Source organism: Rhodnius prolixus, unplaced genomic scaffold, assembly GCF_049639745.1.
Source record: "Rhodnius prolixus isolate KJV_2025 unplaced genomic scaffold, Rpr scaffold_7, whole genome shotgun sequence".
In the NCBI taxonomy this organism is placed as follows: domain Eukaryota; kingdom Metazoa; phylum Arthropoda; class Insecta; order Hemiptera; family Reduviidae; genus Rhodnius; species Rhodnius prolixus.
This window is the reverse complement of record NW_027411582.1, coordinates 36,271,629-36,285,212: the sequence shown is the minus strand read 5'-3', so window position 1 is coordinate 36,285,212 and position 13,584 is coordinate 36,271,629. Positions and strand designations below refer to the sequence as shown.

Here is a 13,584-nt window from a genome sequence, read left to right as displayed (position 1 = left end):
AATATTGAATTTAAATTTTTATATTTTATTTACTAAATTCTTTCAGTGTTTAGTTCCATAAAATGAAAAAAACATTCCTAACAAGTGCCTTTTTTTTATTTAATTCAATTTTTATTATTATTTTCTGATGTTGATAAAAATGCATGAATTTTGATGTTAATTAATTGAAGCTAAATAACTAATAGTATTTTTGCCTTTTTTCTTAACGTAATGTTAATAAAAAAATATTTTCAAAACTATTTGAATTTTTACAGACCTTGATTTGAAAATTAAATATTTCTACTGAAAAAAAAAATCTACTGTAGTGAGTACTTTCAGTCGAAAGTGCCTAAAGTTTCAAGCTTTTCAAACGAATGAAAAGGCTATTCAGTACAAGGTACTAGCTACTGATCCGAGTCTTACTAAACCTTATTACGAGGTGCCCTAATTCACCTAAACGAAATATATTTGTCATTTCTATATAGTATTTCTTTTTTCTGTTGTGATGGCTATAGTATGTATTTATACCCACCAATTTTTTAAAGCTACATTTTCGTAACATAGTTTAACGACTTCCTCAGGCGTATTTCCTTTAAAAATTCTGAAATCTGCACGATTCCAAATATTCTTACGAGGAGTTTTATTTATTAAAAAAATTAAAATAAGTAATAATAAAAGACTAAACTAAAGATCATTGCTCTTTCTACCAAAAATTAGCCGTAACAATTGAGAATCCAGGATTCTGAAATATCCCTCAGAGAAGAGAAACCTTCATCTGAAGGGTGTATCTTGGTGAACTGATGAGGATTATGCAACTGATTCATAGGTAAAACTTTTATAAACGAATTATTGTCTCTGTTTTAAAACGGTTTCATATCTGCTCGGATAGTCTGTCTGCGTTGAAGGCAATAAATTCTTGTGTCTTCACCTCGAAGTTGGTGCTAAATTATTCCAAGTGACTAGAAAAGGTCCTTCAAGAGTAACATTTTGTCTTGGCACCAACTTGTAAGGGTATTTCAGTATATGAGAACGATGTTTATGTTAGCTAAATTCAGAACAAATTAGTTCCGATCTATTAAGCGTATTGGTTCAGTAAAATTACATTAAAAGTAATTCATACAAAAAAAAAAAAAGGTTATAAAGATTCCAAATCTGAAAGAAATGGGGTGTGCATAAAGAAAAATTAATGGAACCGAAAGCGCAACCGGGGTGCCACCCCGTTGAAATTTTGACATTTTAATCAATAGCATATAATTTCATTTGTATTATAATAAAAAATTAAATTACAATTTTACAAATAAATATAATGCTGCAACGTTACGAACGAATAGAATTTTATCTGGTTTAAATAGTTGAGCTTTGGCAGCAGTGGCACATAATAATTAACAGCGAACCTCAAACCTTCTCTGTTTTCGTGCTAGTATTTGCGTTACAATCAGTTGAGAACCTTAACTTCTTTTCCGATCTTAGTAAATGTTTAAGTGAAATGTGCCGTATTAATTACTGCAGTTACATAAACTAACTCAAATAGAATTTTATTATTCTAGGTTGAAATAATTATTGTGAATACTTTTTATTTTACAAGTTTTAAAAACGTAAATGATAATTCCTTAAGTATTCAATTGTTTTGATATTTAGCCTAAAGAAACATCACATTTACTCATGTAAATTAATTTGCTGTTAACAGACTTTAAAAGATATGAGTTATCATCGAGGAGGAGATGGAAAACCAAGAGGATTTGGTTTTGGTGGATTTCAGTTGATGAGTAAATCGGAAAGAGCTGCAGCTTTACCTCCACCACCTTCGGCGGCTCTCAGTAAACAGGGTTATTCAACAATGACTTCTATTACTGAGAATGCACTCTCAGCATCTTGGGGAATACCAAAAAAGAGATCTAAAACTGAAGAAGAGTAAGTCTTAAATATGATTTTAATATTGTTTCATTTTTGTTCCAACCCATGTATCTAGGCGCATACGAGCCCTGAAGGGAACTAATATGAATTATGTATTATTCAGATTAAGTTGGTTTAAAAAAAAAATTATATATCAAACAGATATTTTGATGAAGAAGATGAAACACCAAGACTTGATTACATACCAGCTCCTGGTAGCCCTAGTGCGGCGCCAAAGCAAGAATCAGATTCTGACGAAGAAGATCCTCTAGATGCTTTCATGGCTGGAATTGAATCTCAGGTATAGTTCCATTTAATATTTAGTAAGTTTCGTTTTATGCCTAATAATTTTGTTGAGTATTTAAACATGAATTTGTACGTAGATGAAATCTCAGGCAGTAAAGGCTGGACAAGAAAGTGGTGAGCAAGACAAGAGTAAAGGAATTAGAGATGATATTGAAGAAGAAGATGTCGAAGAATCATACTACAGGTATGAAAGTAATGATTAAATTATTTAGAATCTTGCATGATTTTTTAAAATTAAATTTAATCCGCAATAAATTTGATTTATAGTTTTGTTAGAATCGTTTTAACCTTGAAAATGTAATTGACCGGTTTAAATATGACTTTAAGCTTTTTCCAAAACTGTTCCCGGTGTGAGGAATCCTGATTAGATAGATTTATTACAAACATTTTATCGTCTTCAGTCTCAAAGCAGTTTAATTATTTCAACTCATCATTAAATCTTTCTTTAAAAATGTGAAACGTTTCGGAAATCTATGTGTCCATTTTCAGTCTAAAATTTAATCATAAGATAACGTTTTTAAAATTTACTTATTCATCCAAAAGGCAGAAATATTATTGCCAATTTCAGTCATGATTTTGTATTTATTCTTTGACCATCTTCAGGGCTGATGCTTGTTAACGGTTATATTTCTTTTACAGTTTTAACATCAAAGTTTGATGTGTCTCCTGCCCTTCCTTCAAAATTCAATCGGAATTGTGAAATTAATGTTCAAGTTTATATCTAGAGAAATGTAAAAGTGATAGTGGTGTGAATTTACTCTTAAATCTGTATTTGTAGAATTGATTTCATAAGATTTAGCGCTTTGAAATCAGACTTTCTCCCAAAATGCCATTTCAAAATGTTCTAAATTTAAATTATCTAAATGACCACACCATGAAATCTATTATGCAACCTGATATCAATCACGTCATACATCTTTCTTTTTACATAATTTGGTTTTAAATCTCAAATCGTCTTAAAACTTAGCGTTTTTACTTTCATTTGGTTTCTCTTAAATAAAAAATGAATTGAGATGAAAATGAATGAAATGATTTTCAGCTCATCACTCATTTGATGAATGAGTCAGCGACGTCAGGGACCGCAGTCTTGCGGGATAATATCGTTCCTTTTTATTCATCGAGGCACGCATTTTTTGTTTTAATATTTTCGACTTGTTGTGGATTACCAGGGGTTTGTTTATTCATCGGTTTATTGTAATGAATGTGACTTCCACTTGTGATTCTTTCACCAAGTATTATGATATTAAAATGATACTTTTACTAAAGTGATATGTAAATTAAAATAAACGAGTGTCTCCGAGAATTTTGAAGAAATCGTTTCAATTCTATTAGAGGAAATCGTAGTTTTTGTTAACCTTAACCATCGTTTTGGATTTTACTCTATTTTGTGATATTTTGTGCCAATTGAAATAATAATAAGCACCTATCGCTAAAAAAAACTTAAGTTTTTTTGTGAATTCAGAATGTCTTCGTTTCTGGTAAATTTCAGTTTCGCATATTGGGCACATCATTGTAATTTCCATATTTCTCCCCGTCTCAGAGTGTAAACACAAGTAAACTAATTCGTAAAATTTCTCTTGCCTTCACTTAGATATATGGAAGAAAATCCAAGAGCCGGACTTCAGGAAGAAGAATCAGATGTTGAAATTGAATACGACGAAGACGGCAATCCTATTGCACCAAAAAAATCAAAAGTACTTACTTTCATTTAATTTAACAATATAAATATTTGATCATTGTACATTTATATTATAAACGAATGATTTTCTCAGTATATAGATCCACTACCATCCATCGATCATTCAACAATCGAATATAGTGAGTTTATAAAGAATTTCTATGTGGAACATGAAGATATTGCAAGTTTAGATGAAAATAAAGTAGTTGATTTGAGATCAACACTTGGAATTAGAGTGTCTGGAGCGAATCCTCCCAAACCAGTTACCAGTTTTGGACATTTTGGGTATAATTTTTGTATTTCTTGAATGTTTTTATAGAAATAAAGCTTCAATAATTAAAAAGAAAAGGGAAGGTATAAAGTAAAGGAATGTTCACGATTTTCACGGAAGAATCTCATCATAAAAATGGTCCTGTTAAATCTGTTATGGCGCCTCTCCCTGTGAATTTAAGGAACCACCAAGCTTTAAAGCCATGATATCAACTGGGAATTTAATCAAAATTTTATTTGAAATACTATTCATTATATTTATTAACGATGTACAAACTTCGTTCAGTGTTAATTTTGTAGAACTTGCTAATGTTTCTATTATTATATTTGTTTTTAATACTTTATTTATCTATGAACAAAAATTAAATTAAAAAAAAAAAATCTCTTGATATCTTGGCTTCATAGATTAAATGAGTTTTTAAAATCCTAAAGGTTCGATGATCAACTGATGAAAGCAATAAGAAAGTCCGAGTATACCCAACCGACGCCGATACAAGCTCAAGCGGTGCCTGCTGCCCTTTCAGGCAGGGATATAATTGGTAAGTAATGAATTTTGAACTTATATTTAAGTAAAATGTGAAGGAACTCTGATACACTGCACCTATATGAAGTTGATCATTCTGTCGCATATTAAACAATAATTTTACTTTCTCTTAAATGGGTAAAGCAAGAATTGAGATCATGTCATATTTTCAACCTTGAACTTTACCAGAAATATCCATTTTAAGGTCCCTTGAGACCGAAAAAGTAGTTGTTTGAAAAGTGTGTGTATTTGTTTACAAAATATCTGAAAAATCATGGAAAATGAAATTTAATATTTCGATTTAGTCCCAGCTGGAGGAATATTTTGGTGACCGATACATTATTCCAAAAAGAAGAACAATTATTGTCAATTTCAGTCATAATTTATAATAGTAATAATCTCTCATTGGAGGTATACAACACTAAGTCACATTTTAAATTTTTTACAGGAGAGCAAATGAAAGAGTTTTTTCGCGGTTTTTTCTTACTTATAAGCCCACGGGAGTTATTTTACTTTAATATTTGGTGGATAATAAGTAACATAGATGCACCATAACTGATGGTTGTGTAATAAAAAAAGAAATATTGTATTAGAAACATTAAAAAAATGGACTTAATGTTGTATACCTCCGAGGTACTGTTATAGAATTAATAATACTTAGAAGCAAATACAATTTATCGAAATGTTGAAGTATAATAAGAAATATAGCCCAAATGTTCATTGATTTCGGGATATATTGGGGATATATAACATGTTAGTACTTGCTGCAGTTGCCTGTTTTATCCTTCCATTAACTTACTTTAGGTTTAGTCTTGTCCCGTAGTTTGGAGTCTTTGGAAGAATCAAAGATATTTCTTAAGTAGTGATACATTAAATGATTATATTAGGATGTAAGAATTTCTTTCTTCAGATAGGTGCCATTGGATACAGAATGCATAGAACTCCTATTTTAATTGTCTTTCCAAGTTATGAATATATGTTAATTTCAAAAATAAAATTAAAAAGAATTAGTCAGTTCAATCATTAACATGTTTTATTTGCTTGCAGGTATCGCAAAGACAGGAAGTGGTAAAACTGTCGCCTTCATATGGCCTTTATTAGTACATATAATGGATCAAAAGGAGTTGGCTGTTGGTGATGGTCCAATTGGATTAATATTAGCACCAACTAGAGAACTTTCTCAACAGGTTTGTAATTTTTTTTTATCAAAAATTAGTTGAATTATGTATACCTTTAAAGAGAGCTATTTTATTTTTTCTTACTGCTAGTAAGAAGAAATATTTGAAATAAAAATTGTAGAATTATATAAATGTGAATTGCTCTAAGACAATGCTTAAAGGTATTTGTTAAAAATGGATAAGTTGAAAAAGTCGTGTGTGTGATCAAATAAGAGTTTTTACTCTCTACTCTCTCTCACAGATGATTATTCTGTGTAATATTTTGTATCCGTATGCTCTTTTTCTCATATTCCAGATTTATAGTGAAGCGAAAAAATTTGGGAAAGTTTACAACATAAATGTGGTATGCGCTTATGGTGGCGGGTCAAAATGGGAGCAATCTAAAGCTTTAGAAGAAGGAGCTGAAATAGTGGTCGCCACACCTGGTCGAATGATTGATCTAATTAAGATGAAAGCCACAAATTTACAACGAGTCACATTTCTAGTACTGGACGAAGCAGATAGAATGTTTGATATGGGATTTGGCAAGTTTTAACTGTTTTTTCTTTTTTTTTAAGTTTAGGCAAACTTGAGCATCAAAAATTAATTTAAAACGATAACTAACTATTTTTTCTGCTTTCCATTACCAGAACCTCAAGTTCGTTCTATATGCGACCATGTAAGACCAGATCGACAAACGCTTTTATTTTCGGCTACTTTCAAGAAAAAAGTAGAAAAACTAGCACGCGACGTCCTAACAGATCCTGTGAGGATCGTCCATGGTGAAGTTGGCGGTGAGGCAAATGAGGATGTTTCACAAGTTGTACTAGTCTTATTGGAATCAAATAAACTACCTTGGTTGATTGCACATCTAGTAGATTTTCAATCGACTGGATCTGTACTGATATTTGTTACGAAGAAGGTAAGAAAATTGTTTGTGTTATTCGCTTGTAAATCATTATTCTGTTATTTGTGCATCCCATAATGAAAAACACGCGGAAGTGGGAAATACGTGGAGAGATGGACAAACTTAGTTGCAAGCCACCACTAGCATTAGCTTGGCCCGGGCAAAAACTAAAACGTGGGTCTCTCAATAAATATTTTCATTCGTTATTTTTTTATCTTTCTTTCAAAGTTGTAGGTAATTGAAGTATAATTTAAAGCTGAGGGAGGCTGCAATTAAGGTGACTAGGTGTGGTTAATCAAAGAAGGGTTACCGTTAGCAAATAATTTATTAAATAAATATTTAGCAAAATATTGCTAAAGAATCCAAATAATACTTCTCTATTAACAATAAAAATTCTACAATCTTCCAAAAAAGATAAACATATATGTAAACTTAATTACCTGATTTCCCTACCGTCTACAAGACTCAGATATTCGAAACCCAAGACTAAATCAATATAAGTTACTGAGAGACATTCTATTACAGTAAATACACACTAAAAATTAATATGGGCTTCCAGAAACTAATTGACAGCATAGATTTATGCCATTTGAGCTTTAGCGGCCATACATCACACACTTGAGTTCTCTCAAGTCTTTATTTATAACTGCAGTCCTCTAACATCGCTTTCTCACTTATCGCTCGGGTACCGCTCTTAACGTGGAAAGAGCTTCGTTGGACTCCTCAACCTATTATCCCTGTACACCCAATCGTCGTTGTAGATTGGAGGTATTGTAAGCAGTGGATTCAATAAGAATCTGGAGAATGTAGAAATTGACGGACATCAAGCCAAGAAAGCTCTTTGGCTGACTAGCATGTTCCGAATCTTCCAGTTAGACCAGAGGGATTACACTATTTGGGGATCACTTTTTGAGCTTACCACTTACTCAAGTGCAATCTTATACCCAGTCACCAATCTGTGCTGCTTGTGTTGAGTCCAATAAAAAATAGGCACCACTTTTTTTTTAGGATCGTTGTGTATGGAGCTATTTTAGAACCATATTTCTTGTCTTCAGGAAGTTAAGGGTCTTCCTTAACGAGATTCTTGCATCCGATAAGTTGAACGTACTCTATAGATTTATATACAAAACACTGATAGATTGGACCGTTAGTCACCTAATCATCTACTACAATCTCCAATAAATCACGTCTTCAAGCACTTTCTGGCTAAACAATTCTTGACGCTCCGTTTCCTTCTTTGGAGGCATGTGGTTGACGGGAAACGATGGGCACTCTTTATCTGGTTCCTTCCTTTATGGGACCTATCATTTGAACTACCTATCTCTCTTACGCTCCTTACTCACTAACTCACTGCACTGTCCTTCTCTCTTCACTGTATATTTATACATTATTTATTTAACCTCAAGTCATTTCCATTATTATGTTAGTTTTTCAATTTTGGCGTTAAGTTACTAATTTAACTATTCTAGAGCAAACATTTTATTCTGTTGCCATTCAAAATATATTTTTCTTTTATCAATTAAAGATAAACGCTGAAACGTTAGCTGAACAATTAAAATTAAAGGAAATAGATTCATTATTGTTACATGGTGATATGGATCAGATTGAAAGAAACAGGGTGATAACGGCATTTAAGAAGAAGGAAGTTGATATCCTAGTAGCTACAGATGTTGCAGGTAATAATTTCTCCCATAACGTTATTTTTTAATGAATTTGTCCATAGATCTAATAATCGATTCATTTAGTAAGACAGATTATAAGTGAATTGTCAATTGTGTATTTATTTTTGTAGATATGCCTTTATTTTAGAATGGCATTTAAAAAATCTAATAAAAAAAAAAATTGCACCCTTAATTTAATCATAGTACATTTTAATGTATTCAGCACGAGGTTTGGACATACCACATATTCGAACTGTTATTAACTATGATATGGCTCGAGATATCGATACTCACACACATAGAATCGGTCGTACAGGTAGGGTTATAAACTGTTACAATCTTAACTTTACGTTATAATTTCGCAACAAATCATTTTTTTTATATATATATTTGTATGTAGGACGTGCTGGACAAAAAGGTACAGCTTACTCACTAGTTACATCAAGTGACAAAGAATTTGCTGGGCATTTAGTTAGAAATCTTGAAGGTGCAAACCAAGAAGTACCCAATCCTCTAATGGATCTAGCAATGCAGGTCATATTATTTAATATTCTATTATTGAAACTGTCCAAACAGTTTTCTTCGTTCGTATTTTTCAAACTTTTTATTTTGTATCTTTCTATCTTAGTGCTAAGAGGAATTACTACTACCGTGTAGTATTTTCGGTATCAAGTTTTCACCGTAAATAGCGGTTTTAAGAGTCTAATAGTTTTTACTAAGTGATCTGTATGTCTGCCTGTGTCTGTGAAGTGTGTGATCGGCGTAACTCAAAAATTCCAAAAAAAAAATATCGGATACCAGAAGTGCCACTTCACAAAATAGATTTTGATATTATCAATATGTCATTAACAGTTTATTGGAACATTTTACAGTGGTTACAAACTTATAAACGTAAAGTTATTATATAATAACAAAAAGTAAAGTACAGTAATTGACTATTTTCTCAGGCGGGCTTTACGTCCAACTACCAATTAGGTGTCGTGGACGGATATTATATAATAATAGTAATAGCCGTTAATTAAACATACATACTATAAACATATATACTCGTATATACTATATCTAAATCACCCCTATCTGTGGCCACCCTAAAGTTATTGTTAAAATTCCGGAGTTCAAGGAAATTCTTCAAACTAAAGAGTTAAGCTTAACTGGAATAGGCTTTACTCCATGAAATCTTTTCACTTTTTTGAGATTTTCTTGAAGAGTGTCTAGGGTAACAAAACTTCGTAAAGATTCTTTATGTTACTTTTATTACTTTTTAGAAAATTCGTATTAGGACAGTGTGAGGAGACGCTGCTTCTTACATTTTGTATTTGGGTAATGTACGATTTTACAAACTATAATGTTAGTAATAATTAAATATGATTCAAATGTGAAAAACATTCGTAATTCGAATCTTGAGAGTGAAAAAAGGAATAAATAAGTAAAAGTCGTATGAGTGTTCGCCAGATTTTAAATATATTTTATTATATAATATATATATTTATACAAACAAGGGGAAAAAATATGTAACAATTATTGAGAACATAATTTCAAAAGATAATTTTTCAATATTTGTTTATTTGAACACATGAGTATTTCAGGGAAGGTTGCATTACGGTTTACTCCTTTTACTTTTACGTGGTGTTCACTACCCTCACTTCTCTAACTGCTTTGATTATATTTTATTGTTTTTAATGTTGTTTACAGAGTGCTTGGTTTAGGAAATCAAGATTTAAATCTGGTAAAGGTAAATCATTAAATGTCGGTGGTGCTGGACTCGGATTCCGAGAAAGACCTGGACTTGGAGCTTCGTCAGAGTCTTCTGTCGCACCTCTACCACCAGTAATTATTTTCTTCTATATTATTCTTATTAAAGTTTTATATAGTAAATTTTTTCACTTCTATCACTATTTTTTATTTTTTTAGGTTTTATATTAAATTTTAAAAATCATAATTGAAGAGCTTGGTGCAAAAAGGAGTTATCTACAATTATTTAACATTTTTAGTAGGGACAAAAAACTATATATGCTTTAAGATGTATTCCTTATGTTGTGACTGCTGTAAGGATTAGTTAATACGAGTATATTGTGATGGAGTCATTTGGGGCTCAATTTGAACTTTCTAGGGCATTTTTTAAGCTTGCTATAAGCAAAAGTTATTTTGCAGCTAACTTTTTTTTGCACCAAAATCATAATTTTCAGTTAAACTTGAGTACATATTAAGTACTTTAGTCAACAGATTTCTTGTTTTTGAGCTTTTAAGTGGTATTTTGTGTCTTGTCGAAGCGAATGTTAGATATATTATTATGCCTGTCAAAAAGAAAAATAATAATATCTACCTAATATAAACATTTAATAAACCTAATATTTTTTTCCCCCAAGTAATGTAAGGAATGTAAAAGAAAGTTATCTGCAGTAGAAAACTCATTTTTGCTCCAAATCAAACCTAGGTTAGAGAATAAGTAATAATAAACGAGTTTGCATAAAGATTCGTTTATGCACCAAAATATGTAGAATTGAACATACAATAGGGGGCGCCACTAAACACATTTTCTGAAAAAAATGTAGATAACTCCTTTTTGCACCAAGCTCTTCAATTGGTGCTCGTAACGGGCTCCCAATTGTTTCGAAGTTATTTGAGTCTAATAATTGTGCATTTATTAGTTTTTTCGATCTTATATCTTAAAAGTAAATTGAAGTCAAATTCAATGTCCCAAATTTAGAATCTTCTTCATTTTCTAGACAATTCGACCATCACTTAGTGTAGCCGATTTAATAAACAAACAGCAGAGAGGTCCTGCGATGGACAGGTTGGCCGCCATGAAAGCTGCGTTTAGGGCACAATACCAGAGTCAGGTAAGAGAATTTTTTTTTTTTTTTAATTCAGAGGTCTCTAAAGGCCAGTGAAATATCCTAGTTGAACTCTTGTTAAATTGTCCCCTTATGTGAGTTTTTCGCGAGATGTGTATTATCAAGTAATTTTAAGAACTTGTAATTTCAAATTTGACTAAAATTATTTGACCTGAAGTGTTGTTTTTACTTTACTTTGGCAGAGCTGCTAATTGTGGAATGAAAATTGTTTCTAACTGAAATTGAAACCATATTTACTTTCCATATAAAGGGTGACGCTGTCATCTAACGGATCACTTGTCCTAATAAAAAATTCAATTATTGAAAAGAGAGTTTTCAATTAAATTGTTATCTATTTGTGTTGCTGCAAAAAAAAAAAAAACACTTGTGAGTGAGGATATGCCCTCCGTTTAAAAGAAAATTCAGGAATTTTAACTTTTGTAGAAAAAAAGACAAAACATTCAGGTAGTTATTCTTCAACATTAAGCATAGTCGTGCAGTTTTTTGATGATCAACTCCTATAAACGGTCCTGATGCGACAGTTTTAATAATTGTAAGAGAAAGTTATGTAAGTGATTCGTTCTTTTACAGTTCACAGCTTCAGAAGACCACACATGGGAACAAACGCGCGACAATCCAGACGGTGCTCCGAGAGTTAGTAAAGGTCCATTGCCGGAACGTAAAGTTAAGAAAAGTCGTTGGACATGAATGTTGAATGTTTTTTGTATTTATATACATATATATATATATAAAGAAAATATTTATTTTTATTTAATTTTTAATTTTTTTTTTTCTTGCTGAAGGGAAAAAATATTTCTAGTAATTTTGTACATATAAAGTTTTATGAAAGCATCACCACTATAAAAAATGATTATAAAAAAAAAGAATAAACCAAAATAGGAAGTACAAAAAACGTTGAAAAAATCATTACAATCTGTTCTCTCCCTTCTTCAAATAAGGGGAGACATAACTTAAAAAGTTTAATTAAATTATTAAAAAAAAAAATTCATGTTAAAGAAAATTCTTTAAGTAAAAAAGAAATTATTTAAAATAAGAAAGACACCCTCTCTTTTCTCTGTTTTTCTAATATTTTCACTTTCTCTTACCCTTCACAAGAGGTTTTTTTTATATCGATATATATTTCGATATGTATATCGAACCAATTTTTCAACTATTGTAACCATGTAGATACCTATCTTTTATTTAAATCTTCTCTGAAGTGCCTATGGTTCTTTAATTTATTTAATTATGTGAATGTATTGTTAAAATTCCGAATTTGCTAATAGCTTGACTGAAAATGCAAATTACTTGCCGGATTTCTTTTTCAGTTTCCTTGATTAATTTCGTTTTTGTGAATTCTACTAGTTTACCACATACTTAATATTTAGAAAGCATTAAATATGTTATAAAATTAAGGGAGAAATTTATTAAAATTATTTTCTGGAGGTAAGATTTAGCCTTTACAATTAATAACTCAATAACCGGGTAGGAGAAAGTTGTCTTCTACTTTTGCACAAAACTTTTTTCTTGAAAAATAAAAGATGAGTTTTAATTCTTTGTAAAAAAAAATATATGTCACAAAACAGACTGTTATTAAATGGTTCCTAAAATAAAAATCAAACCAAGAAAAAAAAGAATAAAGAAATCAAACAAAAGAATTTTTTGTTTTATGATTTAACTGAGTTAATTGGACAGTTTGTAAAGTACAGAAAAATAACTACAATATTTTTCGGAATGTGCCAATGAAATTTTGTTTTTTCATATTTAAAATATAATCGTTATTTGGATTGTATCTTAAAACGAAACAAAATAAGAATTCTAAAAAAACAATATTAATAATTTGATGCAGTTTGTTTTTTTATTTTTATTTTTTTTAATGATTATTATAGACTTAATTATAATTGCTATGTTAGCAAATTGTATAAAAAATTTAGAACGTTACGAATAAATTTAAATATTATTAATCTTAATATGTATTTGTGTTAATAATGTCAATAGAGTACATTCTAATTAGCAATATCAAATGTTCACAGTAATTGTGAAAGCCTGGTTCCTCCCATAACCCATCTTTTTCCCTAGAAGATGTGTCGCAGAGGTAACTCGATTCGTTTTTAATATTAGTTTTCTAATTTTGGGATATCTGCTATTTTATTTTGTGTTGATAGGGGAGAAAAGATTCTTGATAGGTCTTTTTCGCATTCTGAACTGTGCTCGCAGACTGATTTATGGAAATCCCTCTTCAGTCACTATACTCTATTTTTTTTTTTTTTTTCAATTCCTCCCCTAAAAGTAAGTAACTTTACCAAAGGAAATGTATTTTTCTCATGTATCGAAATAATATATTACATGTTTGTTTTCTTTTATTTACTTCCCATA

The 13,584-nt window shown here is 30.7% G+C and overlaps 1 protein-coding gene across 1 annotated transcript; it reads left to right on the top strand.

The window, feature by feature from the left end:
* Positions 1-1,367: 1,367 nt before the first annotated feature.
* On the top strand, positions 1,368-13,584 carry LOC141447558 (ATP-dependent RNA helicase DDX42). Its single transcript, XM_074115226.1, has 16 exons — positions 1,368-1,574; positions 1,667-1,890; positions 2,035-2,173; positions 2,256-2,362; positions 3,770-3,872; positions 3,951-4,141; positions 4,559-4,665; positions 5,697-5,836; positions 6,123-6,351; positions 6,457-6,728; positions 8,239-8,389; positions 8,598-8,690; positions 8,775-8,908; positions 10,067-10,201; positions 11,101-11,214; positions 11,800-13,584. The coding sequence occupies exons 2-16, from the start codon at positions 1,679-1,681 to the stop codon at positions 11,914-11,916; spliced, it is 2,244 nt and encodes a 747-aa protein (XP_073971327.1). The 5' UTR covers positions 1,368-1,574; positions 1,667-1,678; the 3' UTR covers positions 11,917-13,584.